At 52.9% G+C, this 15,393-nt stretch overlaps 1 protein-coding gene across 1 annotated transcript in view; it reads right to left on the bottom strand.

Moving 5' to 3' along the window:
• Nucleotides 1-14,428, bottom strand: part of KCNK12 (potassium two pore domain channel subfamily K member 12) — a 53,843-nt gene extending 39,415 nt beyond the window's left edge. The window contains exon 1 of the mRNA XM_058684184.1: nt 13,432-14,428. Coding sequence (XP_058540167.1) covers nt 13,432-13,822 — 391 coding nt within the window. The 5' untranslated portion in view covers nt 13,823-14,428. The remainder of the gene's footprint in view (nt 1-13,431) is intronic.
• Between the last annotated feature and the right edge of the window lie 965 nt (nt 14,429-15,393).

Here is a 15,393-nt window from a genome sequence, read left to right as displayed (position 1 = left end):
TTGGCTACACTTTTGAGAAGTCTTCCTGTGAAGGGGAGCAGAGAAATGAGGTAGCTGGAGGACAGTGCAGGGGTCAAGGGGGTTGTCTACTAAGAAGGGAGAGGGGCGCCTGGGTGGCTCAGGCAGTTAAGTGTCCAACTCTTGATTTCAGCTCAGGTCATGATCTCACGGTTCATGAGTTGGAGCCCCACGTCGGGCTCTGTGCTGACAGTGCAGAATTCTGCTTGGGATTCTCCTTTTCTCCCTCTCTCTCTCTCTGCCCCTCCTCTGCTCACCCTCTCTGTCTCTCAAAATACATAAATAAACTTTAAAAAAAAAAAGGGAGAAAATGCAGCATGTTTGCCTACTAATCGAGGACACTTTGACAAATGCATGGGAGTGGGAATTGTAGGAACAGAATCTTTGAGCAAGTTGGAGGGGATGGAACCTAGTGAAACAGGCATTTAAAAGTGGACAATTCATGTGCTGTCATAACAGGGCAAACGGTTCCACGTGATGCATGGATTTGGCGTTGTGAGGATAAGAGAGTCTCTGGTGGCTTTTATTTTCTCAGTGAAGTGTGAGCAGAGTGAGGGGTGTGAGAGGCTGGAGGTGGGAAGAGGGGACATAAGCAGTGAGCTGACATCGTAGGAAGGTGGTAGGAGGGCCGGCCTGGTACCCAGGGCCACTGACTGAAGGTTAGATCAGCATGATGGCACTGTTTTCTCCAGCCACATTCAGCTGCTTGGGTGCAGGTGAGGAATAGGTGGAAAGCTGGCATTTTGATGGTGACCAAGTGGAGACAGGGGCACAGCACATGGAGAGCAGGGCAAGGAAGTTAAGGGTCCTTGCAGAAGGAATAAATCTAAACTAGATTGGAAAAGAAGTAAGGGGCGGGGGGGGGGGTGGCACCTGGGAAGCTCAGTTGATTGAGTGTCCAACTTCAGCTCAGGTTGTGATCTCGCGGTTTGTGGGTTCAAGCCCTGTGTCGGGCTCTGTGCTGACAGCTCAGAGCCTGGAGCCTCCTTCGTATTCTGTGTCTTCCTCTCTCTGCCCCTCCCCACTCACACTTTGTCTCTCTCTCCTTCAAAAATAAATAAACATTAAAAAAAAAATTAAAGGGGATGCCTGGGTGGCTCAGTTGGTTAAGCGTACGACTTCAGCTCAGGTCATGATCTTGCAGTTCGTGAGTTCGAGCCCTGTGTCGGGCTCTGTGCTGACAGCTCAGAGCCTGGAGCCTGCTTCTGATTCTGTGTCTCCCTCTATCTCTCTGCCCCTCCCCAACTCATGCTCTATCTCTCAAAAATAAAATGTTAAAAAAAAAATTAAGGAAATAGGACACTGCAGGTCCTGAGGTCCCAGGATCATTGTTCTGGGACAATAGAGGAGGAGAGCTGGAATGACAGAAGGAGGTGGTCAGAGGAAGAGATGTTTGGAGTCAAAAGCTTTGAAGGTAGTACAGTTCCTGGTCACAGCAAAGACAGAGGTAGAGTGGGGTGGGACAGAGAAGAGCATCTCTATAGACGAGATGGCCGAGGGCCATGTGCCCTGGGTTTCGATGGGTCACACTCAGAAGACGGGAGAGGGGTGCAGAGGAAGGCAGTGATCAAGACCTCCTCAGTGAGTGAGCAGGAGACATGCCCTGGTGACTGGCTAGTGAAAGGCAGAGCTGAAATTCAAACCCCAGACCAGAGCCCTCGCTCTCTCCCTGACCACTGTGTCACCCTCACGTTGTCTCCTGGTGATGCAGATTTTCTCAGTCTGACAACAGAGACGTGAACAGCCACCCGCCTGCTGAATGGTGTGTGTCAGGGAGCTTTGTAAGGCACTTTCTGCACGGCAGGCAGGAAATCCAGTCTGCTGCCCTGTGGGTACAGGGCACACTACCCACTTCAGCTCTCGGCACACCTGCTTCTGAGATGCTCACTGGGCCAGATGTGTGCTCACTAGTTTGACCACGGTCCCTCGCCATCAAGGACTGTGCTGCTTCAGGAATTTGAGGCTCGTGTGTAGGTGGTGATGGCAGGAAAAGGGACTTAATGCATCTGCTGGGTTCCTGACATACTGGCTGCATGCTGCACCTCACTCTAAATACAATGAAGTGCCTGGGTCTACTTCTAGAAGCCCTGGGGTAAAGCCCTCTGCAAACTGAAGCTTTCTTTTTACAAGGCCAATCGTCATCTGATTTTCATATTTTACTTTTTCTTAAACTGGTGCCTAGGTAGACTTGAGAATCTTGCACACAGCCATTCATCCCACAGATATTCCTGGAGCCCCTCCCATGTGCCAAGCCCTGTGCTGGCCAATGGGAGGCACAGCAGAGATCGGAAGACACGGGTGCTGGCAGGACTGGGCACTGGCAGGATAGGGTCCTGTGCTTCCGCGTCACTGGCGCTGACAAAGGCAGGGTTCTCTTCCCTGCTTGCTGCCTGGGGCTTCCAGACCTCCCCCAGCACTGGCTCACCTGCCACCTTTCCTTCCTTACCTTCCATTTAAACATAGAATCCGGGCATCAAAAACTGCATGGTCTCCAAAATGCACCCTGCCCTCCTAAGAAAGGCCAACCAGCCCAACATGGGCAGAGTTTTATGTGTTCCTTTCCCTCTCGGCCCGGGATGTCTCTGCAGCATTTCTGGCAGGCCCTGGTGTGAGGAGCTCAGAATTCAGAACACTTGGCAGCAGGGAATGAGATGGTGGCCATTTGGAAAGGATTAGGAAGAAGTCACACACAGTGCGATTTGGGGTTTGTGTTTATCTCAACTGTAACTTTCCAGAAAGCTGGGACACCCAATTCCAATAAAAGCTCCCCAAGTATTTTTGGAGGCATTGTGATGGTGCTGGATTGTGTGGGTGGGCATGGTTTTTCCCAGTTTGTGCAATTGTGTTTAGTTACTGGGAAAACTTCTGTCCAATTTGTGAACCAATATCCGGTTCCCAAGGGGTGTGTCCTGGGCAGGATGGGGAGAAGGTAGCACTGCTAGGCTGAGGGCTAGAACTTAACAGGGTCTCCTTAGGTCTGGGGACCAGGGGCTGTGGCCAAGGCCAGGCCATATGGGGAATCAGGGTCGGTGAGAGAGGTGGGACCAGAAGTCTGGCTTCTTCGTTTAGGACTGAACTTTTGCTACCACTCCTGGGGCAACAGGGGCTGAGTCTCAAAATTGTCTGGTGTGGTTTCATGCCAAGCATCGTGTAGGGCCCCAGGCAGGGGAGGAAAGGACCAAGGTGACTCAGAGAGCCACAGAGACAGCACTGTCAGCCAGGGGAAGCCCCGCTAGAGTGAGCTGGCTGCTTGCTGCACACCTGCCAGCCGCTGAGAGATCGTTAAACCAATGGCCCAGCAGAGAGGCCAGGGAATAGCCAGTCCCTCTGGCTCCAGAGTGGGGAGGGAGAGGGAGGAGGGGGGAGATTCCTGGAGCCCAGCCTGGGCCCAGCTTTTTGCATTTAAGAAAAAAGTTTTTTATTACTATGTCCAGTAGTCCAAGGTTGTCAGTTACTAACACTCATTCATTCATTCCATCCATTCAACAAATGTTGATTAATCACCTATTTTGTGCCAAGCATTATGCTTCATGATTTACAGAAATGGTCTCTTTGCTTTAATTATTTCCATCCGTCTCCAGATACAGTGCCCACTTTATAGTAGTCATTCAGTGCATGCCTATTATTGTTAACTGTAGCAGTGACAAGCCCCACTAAGAGCTCCTAGCCTGGAAGAAGAGGAAGGGGGAATAATTTCTGACACCTATGTGCTGGGTCCTGTGACAGCTTTTGATATAGCTTGCATTATTTCCAGGGAAACTGGCATAGAGACAAATAGTTGCCACAAGTCTGGGGCCAGTAAGAGGGACTTCATAGAAGGTCTCGCTCTAGTGGTCCCATTTGAGTTGGGCTTTGAGGACCAAGTTCACTGGGTAGAAAATGGAGAGAAAGGGAAGAGCATTGCAGGTCAAGAGAACAACAAAAGCCATGGCCTGGAGGCTCAAAGTGCCTATAGTTTGGGGATGGGGGTGAGTGGGAAGGGTTGGGGTGTAGTGGGTGGGGAGTAGGGGAGGGATGGCCAGAAGTTAAGAGTGGCTAAGGAGGGGGGTGCATTGGCAGGTCCTTGGTTTCATGTGCTCCCCTAACATCTGGGCACGTTTGCCTCCAGGATAAGACCTTGAGCAGAGCCTTTCATAAACCAGCTGGCCCTTGGGAACTGAGCTGGCTGCATCCCCAGACTTTCCCGGCTGGTGTGTGGACCTTCTGGTCCTTATTCAGTTTTCTGTCCTCACCTCTCCGTGTCCACTGCTGCTAGCCCAAGTGCAAGGCTGAGGGCCCTCAAGTAATGGGGTCCCCTCTCTGAGCAGGAGCTTGGGACAAAGTTCCCTTCCACACAGGCTCCCAGAGTTCTGGTGAGCTCTGAACAAAGCACTATGCTTATCTACCTTCTCTCATCTGCCCAGAAGTCTCCCTCCCAGAGAGGAGCAGTTGTAAACGATGGAAAGCAAGCAGCCCTTAGTTCATTGAAGCCATTGGGTTTGCGAGGAGCATAGCAGAGCCAAATCCAAGTCCTTAAATTGTGCTTGAGCCCTTGCTGATACCTCCTCATGTTCTCCTCCTCCACCCCCACCTCCCAGCAGACTGAAGACCGGGCTGTGATCCTTCCCTGTCGGTGGTAATGAGGGGCTCAGGGGCAGCAGAGAGGATGCTGGGTGGTCAAGAGTCCTGAATCTTCTATCCTGCCAATGACGCACTTGCTGTGTGACCCCAAGCAAGTCGCTTAACCTCCCTGAGCCTATTTCTTCATCTGTGAAATGGGATAATAGCTTCCTCTTTGCTGTCCTTGGGTTTTTGAAAGGTTCCTGAGTAAACATGTTTTCCGGTGAAAGCATGGTAAACCAGCAAGCATGACATGAGGGGGAGACCACCAGCGAGAGTGATAAGGCTTCAGCTCTCGCTCCTGCTCCCCAGAACAGAGGCCCTGGGTGCTGGCACAGTAGAGTCTGGAGAGGGGAGATGCTGGCAGCCTCTGTAGCCTCCCCTGTCCTGCCCTAGGAGGCCTCTGACTGGGAATGCTTCTCTGCCCATCAGGGGCACTGAGGTAGCCCCAGGGTAAAGAGGACCTGGAGCGACACCCTGGCTCCCGCCCACAGGGTGACTACTCGCTGCAGTGCCATCCTCCAGTGGCCTCCCCCTGCAGTCCCATCTCAGAGAAGCGTGTCAGGGCCTGACTTCAGTCACCTCTGCCTCTGCTGCTCTCAGCTCCATCACCTCCGCCTAAGCCCCAGCACTGCCAAGAGGCCCTATAGCCCACCTGGGAAACCAGGGCTTTGGGCAGCAGTTGGCCCACCAGGGCTCCATTCTGAGAGTGGAGAACAGAGAAGCACCAGGAGACACTGGTCTAACCCACCACTCAATCATCCATTCAATTATTCCCTAAATAGGTTCTTTAAAAAGATTACCAGAGCACACACATGTGAAGAATTAGTAAGACATTCTAGTTGAGGAACCAAATAAAATGCATTTTAAAAAGCACCCTCCCAGGCCAGTTATGTAACAGTGCAGGACAGCAACACACCCCAGAGGCAGTGGCCAATGAGAGGGCAGCAGATGCCACGCTGCAGGTGTGGCTGGGACCCAGAGGGTTGTGCACAGGGTGGTGTGTGTGGGTGAGCTGCAGGGGGTGAGTACTGCCTCAGTTTCCCTCCTGTGCAGTGAGGCAACTTGCCAATGGGGCCACTTCTGGGCAGCTGATGGTTCCTGAGGGCTTGCCAGGCACTGCACACACGGACTAGCTCCCTCAGTCCTTAAAGTAACTCCATAGGGCAGGAGCCATCGTTATCCTCACTTTCTAGAGGAAACACAGGTGAGGAGAGGTATATCTATGCACCAGGAGCCCATGGATTGTAAGTGGCAGAACGGGGACCGGAAGTCAAGCCGGCAGGCTGCATAGCTGGCGTGTTTAGTCCACATTATACTGCACTGGGAGAATGGGAGCAAATCACCTTCCTAGACGTGAGAACGTCACAGCAGGAAGGGACCCCAGGGACTGCAGGGACTCCTTCCTTTTAGGAATGGAGAAACTGAGGTAGTGGGAGGTGATGTGTCCTGTCCAAAGCCACAGGGCCAGTGAGTGGCAGAGGTGGGTCTCAGCTGCCAGCCCCTGATTCGCTGCTGCTTCTCTACACCCTGGCTAGTAGAGGTGCAGCCTGGGGACCAGTGATCTGGATGTCACTGAAAGCCTGTGAGGAATCCAGAGTCTCAGGTTCCCCCAGACCTACTGGGCAGACACCTGCGTGTTGACAAGAACCAGAGATTCACATGTACTTTATAGTTTGAGAAGCACTGCTCTGTGCTACTCTGTCTTCCTGCCCTGCAGTATGTATTACTGTGAGCACAACAATACTGTATCCAGACACAGTAAAACCTGAAATTATAAAATTCTGGCATCTCCATCCTGGGCTCACCTGGGGGTGAGTCCTCTGTGATCTAGGGGAAGCAGACAGAGCAGGTCCCCCACAGCTCGATCCTTCAAGGACACAGGTACACCAGTCACCGCTGACTGCTACTGAGCTGGGAGCTTAGTCCTGAGCTGGGGTTGCCAAGCCCAGGGAAGGGGTGACACTCACAGACAGGGTCCAGAGCATCCTCCCCCATCACCACTGATGGCTAGCAGAGGCGGCCTAGAGTGCCGTGAGGAACAGCTAGATTGGAGGCGGGCCTGGGAATGGCAGATTCAGGACAAAACTCCCTGGGGCAGAGCCTGACAGCAAGGGTGGCAGCCAAGGGCTGGCTTGGGCTGAGGGCCTGGGGGTTTTGATTCTCTCTCTGCTCTCTCCTGGCACCTCCCTGAGTACTGTGAAAGGCTCTTCTCAACCCCATGGAAAGTCCTATGTCCTCAGAGCCTCAAGCCCCTCCACCTCCCGACTCTTCCCTACACAGAAATCCTGCCCCTGCCCCTGAGTGCAGTCAGAGCTTGAGACTGCCCAGTGTGCCCACCTCAGCCCACACACATTCCGGTCTGCTGGATGGCATCCCCTGTCCCAGCCCTGGGCCCTGGGGAAGGGAGTGGAACTAGACAGGAGCCAGGGGAGGGTCAGAAGACTGGGGAAGACCCGGGCTAGGAGTGACCACAGGAACACAGTGGCTTTTTGCTCTCTCAGCTCCTCTGAATCTGAGGCGGCCATACAGGGGCAAGGAGAGTCCCACTGTAGATGACAGGGCTGGGGGCACCACACCCCACCTTCAAACACAGACCGCCTTCAGATGGAGTAGGAGCTTCTCCCTGGAGGACACCTCGAAGGCACCTGACTGACTTTGCTGCTCCTGAGATGTCCTATTCTCCTTTCTATAAGCTCTTCCCTTTTCTCCCTGAGGTACAGCTAAATGTTCCCCTGACCCGCTGTGTGACCTTGGGAACTTCTCCCCCTCTCTGAACCTTACGTGAAATGAAGAACAAGGCTAAATTAGCCCTCTTCAGGTGGGTCTTGGAGGAGCTCTAGGGGGTCCTCGGAGAAGGTTTTGGGGAGAGCATGGCATCCAAGAGTAGGCCTGACGGGCAGGGCTCCAATCAGAGCAGCTTTGCTACTGTCTGTTTTCTATAATGGGAGGCTTGTTGGCTTTTGTTGGCAAAATGGTCTAAATGCTTGGGAGACTTTTATGGTAGTGTCTAGCTGGAATCCCTGAGGGGTAGATCTTTGCTCCTGTGGCACAATTTGGGCCATTCCAGGCTGTGGCCCAGTCAGGGCTGAGGGGAAGAATGCTCTCCTTCAGCTGGCTCGGCCCAGGAGTGGTGGGAGATGGTCCCCAGGAGTGCAGGGGACAGGAGGGAAGAAGCTCCAGGTACCCCTCTCTCTCAGTCTTTGATGGCCTGGCAGCTATTCCCATCTGTTCCTCTTTCCTGCCATTCTTCATTCACCCGGAACTTCCCAAAGGAAGCAATTCTCATTAAAGCAATGGAGGCTAAAAATGCTGAAGCCACAGACTTGTTCAAGGGGCGGCTCAGCCCCAGGGACTGAATGCAATCCTGGAGAAAACCAAGTGGCAGTCTGTGGCCTGTTTCCATGGAACAAGCAGCTGGATAACTGGTCTCTGTCAGGCCATGGAGAGGTATAGGCTCAGCTTGGGGGAGACCAGACAGTCCCTCACTTGGAAGGGGCTGGCCACAGAAGCCAAGAAGACAGCAGTATCCACTGACTCAGCAATTTCACCACTGAGAATTCAACCCAAGGAGATATTACAGGAGGAAAAGGCCATCTGCATAAAGATGATCACTGTGGCATTACTCAAAATAGCCCCAAATAGGGAACCACCCGGCTTCCCAGCAATAGGGGTAGTAAATTATAGAACATCAACCAGATGGAATATTATGCACCCACTAAAATTAGCATGTGAAGGCTATGTAGAAACAACACTGATGATAAAATGTTAACAAAAGGGAAGCAGCTTAGCACAGATCAGTTCTCTTTCTTTTCCCTATGAAAGGTGTGCCAGAGAACTACAGTTGTATTATGAGTGATTTGCTCTCTTGTTCACTGAATAAATAATGATCAAGTGTCCACCATGTGCTGGGGTCAGGGCTGGGTGCTGTGGATGGGTGTGGATGAGAATGCGTTTCCTTAAAGGTCCTTCAAAGCTGTCATAGCACCATCTTTCAATAAAAAATAGTTGATGGGGGAAATAAGTGAGGAAAGGGGCTCTATTCCTTCTGGGTAATGTTATTTGCCTCCTGGGATCAGAACCACCTCCAGTTGGATTACATACATGTTAGAAGAAAACCGAATGTAAATGTGGCAGTGACATTTCGGTCTTATAATGTCTTAGTTTCCTTTGAAGTGAAAACCGTTTTAAAAATCCATGTGAAAAAAAGAGGAAAAAAGTTAGGACTTGTTACTAATCTCGCGGCTGAATAATTAAGTGTGCCTAATTCTGAAAGTAGCAAGCTAAATTATGCAGTGTCAACAGTGACAACTCTCATATACCTACACCATCCCGTCTAGAGCGGCGTGGTTTTAACTTTATAGCTCAAATACGCTGCCAGCAAACCTAATAAAAGGAAGCAAAAATATTTCTGTTTATATCAAGCTGCCATTTGAGAAAGACTTTTAAATATGTTCTTCCCTATGTGTAAATCTGACAGCAGTTGCATAATTAAAACCCCAGTAGAGAGTTTCCTTTTAATCTTTTCAAAGTAAACCAGTAAAACATCCTTTAGGATGTGAAACGATGGATTAATACCCTTTGGATTGCTTGAATATCTTTGAGCTAGAGCACTGCCTCCAAGAATATTGTTTAGTGTGAACAGAACACAAGCCGCCATCTTTACCTGGAGGAGTTCATGTAATCACAGGAGATGCAGATAATGATCTGCCAAAGGCCACACATGGATCTACGATGAGCTAGACTTGTCTTGGATTTTGTTAAATGGAGGAATAAATAAATGAATGCATTCACATTAAAACAAACTTGATTTCAACCCCTTAGGAATATGTCACATCGCATAAATGAAAGAAATAATACTACTCAGGGTTTCAGTTCAGTGTAAGCAATCAATATGAATAATTTAGACCACAAAGTGGATTTGTATTTTGCTTGAGCTATTCAGGCTGACTTCCTGCACAGCCTCAACTATTGCTGAACAATCACTGGCAAATTTTCCCACTGGATCTGTACCATGTGGACACACATGTGTCTATACCACTGCAAACTACCTAGCTCTGGTATGGGGCCCTGTTCAAGCCAAATGTCCAGACAAATATTCCATGTTATCATGGTGTTCCATCTAACCCTAAATACAGCCACATGTGTGTCTCCCTCTAGCTGAAGGCCCATTCCTGCCCCTTCTTCCCTTTCCCTGTGTGTGTGTGTGTGTGTTAGCTGAAGGCCCATTCCTGCCCCTTCTTCCCTTTCCCTGTGTGTGTGTGTGTGTGTGTGTGTGTGTGCGCGCGCGCACACACACACACACACACACACACTGGGGCAAAAGAAGGCAGAAAGCAAGTGGTTTCCATCTCTGTACCATTCTGATAAACACCAGAAGGTCTCCTACTTGTTAGTACCTGTCTCTGACTGACCTTCTTGGTATTGGCTCTTGCCTTCCCAGCTGTCTTAGACCTGCCAGATGCTTCTCATCTGTCTGACCTCTAACATATGTTTGATCCTTCAAGTGTTCTCTGGACTTAATCAGTTCTTGGCCTGACCAACAGACCAGTTCTCCTGCCCAGCCCTGCCCTGATGTCAGACCATCCCCCCACACACCCATTATTAAATACTTCAGTCTCAAACAAGAAGGTGTCCGCCACTTATATGCATGAAACTGGTAGACCAAACACTGCACAACATGGATTCTCGATCCAGCTGAACATATAATTAACTGTGACCTGAGACAATTCCCTTAGAACTTTGCACCACACGGGACTGGACTAAAGGTCTCCTCCTTGTTCTAATCATCTTTAGTGAAAATAGCCAGGATATGTTGCCCATAAATGCTATGATCCATCTGCCGTGGAATATGCTTTAACCTGTGTCTTATAGAATAAGCTTTAACTTTTCAAAACGTAGCACCGGGCCTGACATACACAATACATCAATATTTATAGAATAAATAAAGGAAGATTTGTCCATACGAACATCTAGATGAATCGTTTAGCAGGGTCCATGCACCACAAAAGAGGAATGCCCACCGCTGCATGGACCATCTATACCATGATATCCACTGATCAGAGAAAACGGAGTGCATGCTAATTTTCCTCTTCACTGGATGAGGTGGCAGGCAGAGAATCCTGACTGCCCATTTTGGACCAAGCTGTGGCTTCCTGAGCTGCTAAATCCACAAAAGCACCAATACTAATAATAATTGTCTCTGAAGACTCAGGGCATTTAAGGGAAAGAAAGTGATGTATGTAGACCTTTACTTCTCATCTCATCTAAGTATATTTTGCAAGAGAAGGCTGAAATGACAACCATGCTACTTTGGGATTCAGCAGAACTTATATGACAGAAGTGACCAGTTTGAACCAGTGCTCCAGGCCATGGCAGCACGTGGATCCTGCTACTCGTGTAGCTGTCTTGGCATCCCTGCAAAGGTCTAGTTCAATGCTAAGTTGTCCACAGGCTAGTTCCTGTCCCTGAGTGTAGCTCCCCTGAGAGATGAATGTCTCCGTGCAGCAGATTTTGGAAACAATGTGCTGGGTCATTCGTAACACAGCCACATGCTTCACTGTAGCCCTCCTACACTGCTTGCCTACATCTGAGAACACAAATCAAGAAAGAGAACATAGTTCCTTTCTGCTTGACTAAAGAACAGCCACTCCTGCCAGTAGCTTAAAGGGCTTGGAACAATTTGCCAACACACAGACTTGATTTCGTGCAAGGACTGAGAGAAGCTTTAGAAGCTGTGGCTGGGCAGTGCATGAAGAAATTGATGGGTGCTCATCCGAGAGGCACAGAGACCAACAGGTCACTGGCATGGGGCCCCATCTGGATGGACTCACTCCCTGTAGGGGAAGAGGACACTGCTAACACCTCTCCCTTTAGCGTGTACGTTCCATTAGGAAGCTGAAGCCAGAGCATGTAACCGGGAGAGAAATGCTGTGGCCATCCAATATGTGCACAGGTGTGCCTCTAGGTGGAAGAAAGCAAAAGGGTGTGTTTCCAAGAGGAAGAGCACAAATCAGTAATGAGCTATGAGTGCATGATGTCATCCTCTAGGACTAAGCATCCTTAGTACTTTTAAAGCACTTAAAAAAAAAAACTCTAGTTGCTATAGCAACTTGATGCAGCTCTTACAAGGGGATTTTTTTGAGGGGGGTCATTTTATATCTTCAATCACCATAACAACATGATATAGCTTTTAAAAGGTATTTTTACCAAATTTGTGTGTGCTTTGGGCTTGGGCCATATTTGCCACTTCTATTTAAAATAATCAGATGAAGCATGACACATGAAAAATCATTGAAAGAAAGGAAGCCCTTTCGTAGACTATACATATACACTCAGAGAGACATCTCTAAGCTGCTCATATCCTGCACATGGATGAAGTCTTTCTCTGCCTCTCAGCAGCCATCTGCGATGGCTTACACTGGCCAGTTGGTCTATGCACACCTCTGAGCTGGCATACAAAACCAGCCCAGAACCTACCCATGGAAGTTGTGTCTATGCAATCCCTCACTTCTCAACCCAGTGAAACCAGCCCTCTCTTCCAAAACTACCACCAGGAGATAGTGCCTTGGGGTGACTAGTGATATGGCCAGCCAAATGCCCTCTCCCACCCTGAAGCTCAAAGCAGGAGCGGACGGCACACACACACAAAATCTCACCGAAGTGGCAATCCTGTATTTATTCTGCACTCTGTAGTAACTGAGGAGGAGGTCTGTTTCACATGACACCCAGCATCCTCAGAAAGGGGGGATGGGGAAAGTGGGTGACAGGAGAAGAAAAAAGAAGGAAGGGGTGTAGTGCCGAGCAGCCAGTGGCTCCAAGATCTCTACAGGAGAGGCTGGTGGGATGGGGGTGGGGGTGTGAAAGTAGAAGTGGGGGGCTTGAAAGAGTATTTACACATCATATTTTGTGTGGTTCTGAAACCGTGAACTGTTTATACCAAACATAAGAAGGAATGATAAAAAGTATGGAGAAACTGCCCCCTCCCCACCGCACCCGGTTATCCCTTGGTGCCACTATTGCTTGGAAAAGATGGCAAGGTAACGAGAGAGGTCAAGAAATTGGAGAAGCTGGGAAGCGGGTGGAGGGAGAAGGGGGAGAAAATCCAAGTGGGAAGGCGGGCGGAATAAGAGCGCTGAAATCCTGGCCTCAGAGTCTAACGGGCTTTTCTTTGGTGGAGGGGGCGGTGTAGACTGTAGGAGTACCGGGTGGGAAGGAGATCAAGGAAAGTGTTCGTCCTCCCCAGGGTAAAGGGCTAGAGGATGCTGAAGAAAAACGTGGAAAAGAAGAAAGAAAAGAGAGATTTAAAAAAAGAGAGAGATAAAAACGTGGTGAGTGGAGGGAAAGGGGGCTTCCCAAATCATCTGGATGAGGAAACAGACCCAGGGGGCGTGAGAAATAGAAGGAAATAGAAGGCCCTAGACGCTTATTCTCACAAGTCCTTTTAGAGGAGAAAACTGAGGCGCACAGAGGTCAAGTTACGGAGCTGGGAAGCGCTAGAGCGCGCGGGCGGCCGCGGGTCAGCCCAGTGGCTGGGTGAGGGTTCTCCCCATTGGGCCGTACTGCCTGGCGAGTCACCGCTGGGTGAGCGCCAGAGATGGGTCTCCCAGGCCACTTACCGCGCCGAAAGCCAGTTAAGAAAGAGAAGGGTCAGGAGGAGGGGGACCGGCGGAGGGGTGAGGGCAAGACGAAACTAGGCAGTGGGGCATTAGAAGGGAAGGGGGAAGCCGAGGGACGCGGACCAGCCGCCGAGCGGTAGAAAGGGTGGCAGGTGAAAGGCGCGGAGAGGAAAGGCGCGCCGGGCGCGCTGCTCACCTATGGTGGATACCACTGTGCCCACGAAGTAGAAGGCGCCAGGGAAGTCCCAGCGCGGGCGCAGCGCGTCTGCTCGGACGCCGGCAGCCAGCGCGGCCTCGTAGTGCCGGAGGAAGGCGCGCAGCTCTGGCTCCGCCACGCCGTGCGCCGCGCTGAAGTTGCGCAGCGTGGCGCCCCAGCGCGCCCGCGCCTCCGCCTCGCCCGGGCTCTCGAGCGCCGAGAAGACTGTGGCGCCCGCCACCAGGTAGAGGCCGATGAGCGCCGCCAGCAGCACGAAGCGACCCGTGTCCTCGTTGAGGTGCGAGCGTCGGCAGCAGCAGCAGCAGCAGGAGGGGCGCGGCAGGCGGCGGCGGCAGCGGCGGGGCGGGGGCCGGGGGCTGCGGGAGGACATGGTCCGGAGCTCAGCCCCAGGGCCGGGGCGGCGCTCGGGGCCCGGGCCGCGACATCCCCCCCGCGGGAGCAGAAGCGTGAGGATGGTGGCCAGGGGTCGGGGGCCGCCGCGGAGCCCCTTGCCGCTTCTCCCAGAGCCCGGACGGCGGGGCGCCTCGCCTCCGCCTCCTCCTTGGCACTCAGGCCGCACACGGGTCCCGCGGCCCTTCGGGCGCCCGGGCTGGGACGCTCCTCTCCGCGCCCCGACGCCTCGCCGGCTCCCGCGGCTCCTCACCAGCCACCCTCGGGCGCGGGGGTCTGAAGCTAGGCCCCTGCCGCCCTGTGGCCGGCGTCCGCGGGGCCCCGGGCCTCATACTCTTCTCCAGACAGGCCGCGGGCTGCGGGCGGGGCGGGCTGGGGAACCCGGGAGCCTAAGACTGGGACGCCGCAGCAGGGCACGAAGAGAGCCCCTGGGGTCGTCCCATGAGGCGTTCCCTGCTTGGCGGCTCCCAGGCTCCGGCTGCACCCGCAGTCCAGCTCCCACCCCCGGGCCTGAGCCGGCGGCGTCGGCTTCGGAGCCTCAGAACCGAGCCGAGTCCCGGGAAGCGCTCCCTTTCCAGCTCCAGCCGGAGAGCCGCCCGGCACGAAGAGGCGGAGTCACCGGCGCCCGGGGCGGGGTGTTGAAGGCGGGGGGGCGGGGGGAGATAAGGATGGGAGGGAAGGGGTGGGGAGTTGGGCTGCTGCGACGCCTCCCAGTCGTTCCGGCGGCATTAAATGCGGGACACCGAAGCAGGTGTCCGGACTGCGGTGCTGGCTACCACCCTGTCGGGGAACCCCGTCCGTCCCCTCCCTGAGCTTCGGCTTCGGAATCCCTTTCTTATCTCCAAGCTGCCGCCAAACTTTGCTCAACTTGGTGGTGCCCTGAGGTCGCAGGGCGTTGGGGGCCACACAACGCGAATCCCCCGACACCCGGTTCTTGGGCTGCAACCGAAGTTTAAGTTCCCTCTTCTTCCTGGATCCTTCCGCAGCGCTAGGTCTCTGAAGGTTCCTTTGCAGAAATGATCCCGCCTGGGAAGGAATGGGGGTGGGGTCACTCGGCTCTTGGAGACCCGGGAGTGAGGGAGTCTCCTCCCCTTCCCAACCTAGCAGGCGGCCGGCGTCAGCACCGCGGACAGCGCATCGGTGCGGCAGCCGGGGGGCGGGCGGCTCTAGGGCTGCCGGGGCCCGCAGCGCGGGGCGAGGCCCGTCATCCTGCTGCGCGCTGCTCCCCAAACCCTGTTTCCCTTTCTCCTTCTCCTGTGTTCCCCCAGTCAGCGGCAGGTACAGTTGCTGAAGCAGAGTGCTGACAGGGCGAGGACGCTGCGGAACAGAGACAGGGGAGGAGTCAGGGGATCGAGGTGCCACCGGAGGAGGAGGAGGCGTCCAAACCCACCCTGCTGCTGGGTCTTCTTTTGCCACCCAGCCCCCTTACCCCTCTAGCCCAGGATCGGGGAGTCTGGATAGGAACCTGGCTGCGGTGGGGTGGGTAGAAGGGTAGAGGAAGCTCACTAGAGGGCTCTCAGGAGGCCGGCGTGGGGGGCGGGGAAAGGGTGT

This window comes from Neofelis nebulosa, chromosome 9, assembly GCF_028018385.1.
Source record: "Neofelis nebulosa isolate mNeoNeb1 chromosome 9, mNeoNeb1.pri, whole genome shotgun sequence".
NCBI lineage: Eukaryota > Metazoa > Chordata > Mammalia > Carnivora > Felidae > Neofelis > Neofelis nebulosa.
The sequence above is the reverse complement of the archived record's forward strand: the minus strand, read 5'-3'. Positions and strand labels throughout refer to the sequence as shown.